The sequence below is a fragment of the Fulmarus glacialis genome, unplaced genomic scaffold (assembly GCF_000690835.1).
Source record: "Fulmarus glacialis isolate BGI_N327 unplaced genomic scaffold, ASM69083v1 scaffold41337, whole genome shotgun sequence".
Lineage (NCBI taxonomy): Eukaryota > Metazoa > Chordata > Aves > Procellariiformes > Procellariidae > Fulmarus > Fulmarus glacialis.
Window position 1 is genome coordinate 67,174 of NW_009225874.1, and position 6,090 is coordinate 73,263.

The following is a 6,090-nucleotide window of genomic DNA, read 5'->3' on the forward strand; positions in this document are numbered from 1 at the left end:
GCCAGTAAGGTAGTGAAAATATATTAGATTTCCTGGATTCTGACATCTTTTGCCATCAGTGAACATGAAAATGGGAAAATGAACCCTTCCTGATTCATGAATTTTTGATGTTCATGACCGATATGCATGGTTCATCAAATTTTATTAGTTTTTTGCCCACTGTATAACCTTGATGAGTTAATGAGATTATGCAATATTACTAATGGTAGACTTTCATTTCCGTTTTTAAAACAAACATCTCTAAAACTAAAATCTGAACAGAAAAAACAAGAATCAGAATCTCATCAACCTCTGTCGGCTATAGTCCGGGATTTTTATATTCTATGTCTTTTCATGAAACTCATTCTTTCTGATCCCACCTGGGTGAGGGTTGGGTCTATCAATCATTGTACCGTCCTCATCGCTGGGATTTCCTGTAACTATTACCCAGTAATTCTTATCTTCTTCAGCTTTATGGGAGTCTAGATAAGTGTGACAAATTACTTCATATTCTTTTCCAAAATAAGACCTGCAAAGTCAAAGAAAAGGGGATGGGCAGGGGGAATTAATATATACACAAATTCAGCAAATCTGCATTATCTGTAAATTGTTCAAGGTTTTCTCATGTTTTTCTTGGCTTATTCAGATATATCACCATGCACTTTCAAATATCAGACCATTACAAGAAACACAATAGCCCAGTTTGTTTCCTACAAATAATTTAGTAATTTGAAATCAAAGTAATTAGTAACTTGAATTTAGTAATTTGAAATGCTACCTTTCTAGCTTCAGAGCTAACGCAGCCCCATCAGTATAAGACACTGATACGCCAATTCAGTATGTACAAGCTGGTTAAGTTCTCATCACCATTTCTCTCTGACTGAGGAAGACTCTGGCTACTTAATAACTGTTTCAGCCTCAAACTTTCAGACCTTGCTTCATCCTCAAAAACCTGATACAAAGTCTCAGTCAGATCTTGCTCAGAATTTAATCGGAAACAATTGGTATACTCCTTAACAATGCTTAATCAATATTAATTTAATGCATGCATAGTAACTTGAATTGTTGGATTGACTTCAATTTGTTGAGAGATTGATTCATATGGACATAAGCAATATACAGTTTTATGCAGTGTGTTTTTATTTAGTTCTCTTACTCCTTACATTTCTTAGTATACCATTTTTTTTCTTCAAAAAAAAAACCCAAACGACTGTAATTGCTCAAGATATTCAAAGGGAGAATGACCAAGAAACTAGAGAAGGCTAGTAGCACGATATGATATGAATTAAAAAGAAAAAAAAAACACCCAAATAAGACTGAACTGATTGCAGCAACACAATGGCACACATTATAGCCCAGAAATAAAACAAGGGAAAGGAGAATGTGCATTCTGTGTTCTTTTCCATTTCATCAGTGTGTTCCTAAAGCAACTATCTTGCTTCTTACAGTAATTCTTGATGTTGGCACACCATTGTGCACATCCCTGCCAGTATTCTTACCTTGTCCAAAAGTTCCTTGGAACAGCTAAGCTCCGATTAGTATGGCAATGAGTAATAATCATTTTAGAGTTTGCCTGGAAAAAAACACGGGAAGACACTTGACAAACATTTTTACACTAATTTTAACTATTCTTATTCAAATTAAATGCTTTGATTTACTGCTTAGTGTAAGCCTGCATTGCTCTGTATCACTCTGAGACTGCTGTACATTGATAGTGAGATATTTCACAACCTATCAGTTCTCAACACAACTGTCTTAACAGCTCAGACCAGCCAAATGCTTAGCCCTCAGGTCAGACACACTCTCCTGTCCAATACATTCCATTCCATTCCATTCCCTTGTGCTGGGTACTTCAGGGGGAAAGAAAAAAAAAAAAGTCAGGCAAGTAGTAGAGAGTCATTCCAGTGGCCTGTACCATCAGGGTAATTCCACTTACAGATGGTTTGGGGGCACAGCCTAGAAATGGACCTTTATAGTTTATGAATTTGCAATTTTTTAAATATAACAGAATTAATTTTTAGTCACCCCCATTTACCAATACTGTGAAGAAAGAATGTTGTCTTTGACAATTACATAATTTTGACTGTGTTTATTAGTGAGCTGATTCATGTAAATGAGTCACAGTTCACGGCTGTAGAGGAACAGTTATATTTGTGATATTTTGCTATACACCCAGCACTTCAGGAAACCTAGCAGTTATGTGGAACACGAAAACACTGCATCTGTTTTACGTATTTACAAAAGGTTAAAAACCACATTTGGAAAAGCATCCACTTATTCAGATGCCTTAGGGGGTTTTTTAATGCTTTTTAAATTTAAGGTACAGGAGTTCTTAATTAATCACAGCTCCTAATATTGGAAATTGAATTTAGTGCTCAGAAGTCCTGAAAAGCAGATTCCAAGTACTGCATCCTCACAACATGATGGTGTCAACCTTCAAAAAATTCTGGTGAGAAAAACTGAGCAAGTCAACCTCAAAATGAACACCAGAACCTAGTAGTTGTATATGCAGATTCCCTGGTTAGAGAGAGTGTTTCTTCCCTGTCCCCCTTCCTAAAATTACAGGTCAGAACTTACATAAGGAAAATATGTGAATAAAATGGACATAACTTTTTTTTAAGTACTCCACCTACTGTTTCAATTAAATCTTCATAACATTTTCTACAGTTTTAATTTCTTACAGGAACTGGAAATCCTTCATATTCAAGACGCAGCTGTGGATCCAAGAAGGTAGCTTGCCAGCAAGTCAAATAGGAAAGCTCATCCGTCAAAAATACTTGCTGAAGGTAAGATTTTTTAGCAAATCTTATAAATGATTTATGGTCACTTGCTAGATATAACTGTAAATAAAAATATATATTAAGGACAGTATAAATATAAAAGAAACAAGATATGTAATTTTAAAAAAAATTTTTCAACAGAAAAAATTTTCTCTCAGCTCCTGAAAAATCAGTCTGCCAAGCTAAAGCTACACATACAAAACCCATAACATAGATTCTATATTGTTGATAAACTCATTAAGTTAGCTGTTCTATATGCAGACCAGTGAATACTTATTTAAAATTGAATTTACATTCCAAAGATTCTCTCTCACCAAAGTAGTTGTTGAGAGGGAAAATTTCTCCAAAGTTGTGGTGATTTATTTTGAGTGCATATGTAACATGTAATATCTTATTTGCTTCTAACTTGCAGAGGGAAACAACACTAACATTTAATAGAAATCTGCTCCCTCAGAATAATAGAATAGTGTGTTACTTATTATACTCACTATAGATTTATCTTCACAAGGAATGAAATCTTCTCATTTTGGATTTATTTAAAGAAAAAGTAAAAAAAAAATTTCCCTCTAATGATGAATTCTTTCATGATTCACACGCTAATTTTAATTTCCTTTTTTCTTTTCTTTTTTAAAATCTCCTTTATCCAGTCATTCTGGCTGACAGCCCCCTTGGCCTACGCACCTGATCTCAGGCAAGTTACATAAATTTTCTAAATAGGTATTGCTTATCTTGATTTATCTATGATTCTGAATCTGTTCTGTAAAGCTAAGATGTTGAACTACTGTACAGCTTTTAATATACAGAGAGAGTAATTAAATGCACACTATCAGTATACACTACCATTGCCATTTGCAAGTCCACTGCCTTACCATTTGGTCAGAAAAACCTCCTGTTGTCCCAAGACCAAAGTTTTGCCCAAATCTAATCGGTTCATCCGCTGCATTTCCATCAACACTGTTAAAATTTTAAAAAGGAAGAGAGAGACATTCAAATACTCAGCTTTACTATTATTTTTTGCTTTGGTCTTAACTGAAAAGACATTTCATACTTGACTTACTGGTTAAAATATTTAACAGAATAGAAACAGGCTGTATTGATTACTTTTTATGACGTATTCATTAACATGCAGGGTGGAAAGATAACATCCAATGAAAAATCAATGGGAATTCAGCACTGAGGCCCCCTTTAAAATATACTTAATACAAGCATCTGAAAAACCACAGACTAAAAGTGGAACAGTGTGTGTTTGTGTTTGTCTGTAACTTAACATACGTTGCTAATAATACATGTAACTGATATTCAATAATTACATCAATATACATGCTGGTATATCCCTATTTCCAGAATGATTTCTGTATTTTACATGAAAGAATCACTAAATTAAGTGCTAGGCTTTCTAAGTATATTCAGTGTAAAAAACTTATATAGCTGATGAACTTAGTAGTCAGTGAGGGACTTCACAGCATTCAGTGCCAACAACTCTAAGATCAGACAGCAGCTAAGCAAAAACATTTTGGTTGCAGTTCTAGAAGGCCTAAATTATGCTCTTGGCATCAAAATTCTTTCTTAGGTCTAACCTGAAGTGTTTTGCTCTATCAGGATTATATGGGTTAATTTGTACTCTTATGCACTATTGTTATGGTTAAATACATGCACTCAGGCAGAGCCTTCCACTATTGAGCGGGACCCTGCTCTTCTGTTTTTTCTCCCACAAACAGCTGGAATTGAATGTCTTTGAGAGAGAGAATATGCTGTTTGGTTAGGCGTTTTTTTAGGACAACAGAAACACCGTCCACTTCATGTACAGCAAAAGCATTGACACAAATTTCTGCTTAAGAGACCTTATTTGCAGGAGAATGAATAACAAAACTAAGTGCTTTTTGGACATGTTTTGTATGCTACAGCTGAAATATGACCACGTTAAAAACAGCTGCAGAGTTTGCCAAATGATACAGTGAACTTGATTCTGTTTTCACACTAGTTCTAAGCTGACTTAAACTTTCTTGGAATTATTCACAGTAATATGTGGAGCAGAATCAAGCTTAATGCATTACCGAAGTTAGAGACTCTTTCTTAAATAAATTAACCTTACACAAATTCATCTGCATATTAGCAAACTTAATTGCATATTTCTCACAACAAGATACTGAAAGCTAACATAATAATTGAAAACAACTCAGAATATAAGTATCAAACCTTAAAATACAAAAAGTATTTCGACCCACAGGGTCCGCACTCTCGACTGCGCTAACTCCACAAGGGGCTTGCAGTGATTCGGCCAAATACATGGATATTTCATCCAGATTAATTGCCAAAGTCAGACTGCTGCACGCTCCAGGGTGATTCTCCACTGAGGATCTGTTGTCTGGGTTCAAAAGCATCACAGTGTCTCCAAAATGAACAAATCCATCCTTAGATACCGACAGCTGTATCTAAATTAAAATATACATATTTTTTACAGAATTATCTGAACCTAATATCAGAATTATTTTAGCATACAAAAATGTTAATCCATATCATTCTTAAGGCATAAAGAACACTAATAGCAGCTATGCCATTCTCTGTGGAGTCATAGAGGATTGACATAACCTGCTTAAAAAATTACCTTCTTTAAAAGATTATCTTGAAGTTTGTTTATTTTCTGTATTAAAAGTTCTCCTCGTTCTCTTTTATGCATAAAATCCCTCATGCGGTCCTGCTTGCAAAGGAGAGAGGGGGCAGACATGTTATCCAGCACTAACAGTCTCAGGTTTAAACTGAATTCAAAGAATTAGGGGGAAGAGGCAGGCGAGGCTCCCCGGGAACCAGAGAGGAGGGAAGGGCCAGGCTCCACCACTACCTCCTCCAAACACGCGTCCTCCTTCCAGTTGCCGATGAGCACCCCGGGTCTGTAGGCGGCCATGGCTGGCGCCTAGGCCGCACGGCGTTCGCTGTCGCCATAGCGACCACTCTAGCTAGCGATTGGGCGCTGGAGAGGCAGAGCCCGCCAATGAGCGGGAGCGAGCGTGAGGGAGGGGGCGGGCTCTTCCTACCCAGCGGCGGCGCGGCCCAAAAACTGAGGAAGGGAGCGCGGCGGGGAGAAGGTGGGGAGGAGGGGTCTTCGGGGGATCCTGGGGCGGGGGGTGGGGAGGGGAATGCAATAAATGTTAAAACCGATTCAGATAAGCCGACTGCCCCTCCTTGGGCTTGCCCAGCGCGGGTGGGGTTTGTGCAAATGGTACACTGGCAGACAGGAGTAAGCCTCTCGAATTTGTGCCCTCTTAGGAGTACCCGCCAGACCATGATATAGCAGGGAAAGGCCACGGCAAGTAAAAAAAAAAAAAAAAAAAAA

The 6,090-nt window shown here is 37.3% G+C and overlaps 1 protein-coding gene across 1 annotated transcript; it reads right to left on the reverse strand.

Moving 5' to 3' along the window:
• Positions 1-321: 321 nt before the first annotated feature.
• On the reverse strand, positions 322-5,661 carry LOC104080283 (chromosome unknown open reading frame, human C15orf26). Its single transcript, XM_009582621.1, has 7 exons — positions 5,599-5,661; positions 5,365-5,454; positions 4,956-5,191; positions 3,629-3,713; positions 2,661-2,819; positions 1,479-1,552; positions 322-508 (listed from the first exon to the last, which is right to left on the reverse strand). The coding sequence occupies exons 1-7, from the start codon at positions 5,659-5,661 to the stop codon at positions 322-324; spliced, it is 894 nt and encodes a 297-aa protein (XP_009580916.1).
• Positions 5,662-6,090: the final 429 nt, after the last annotated feature.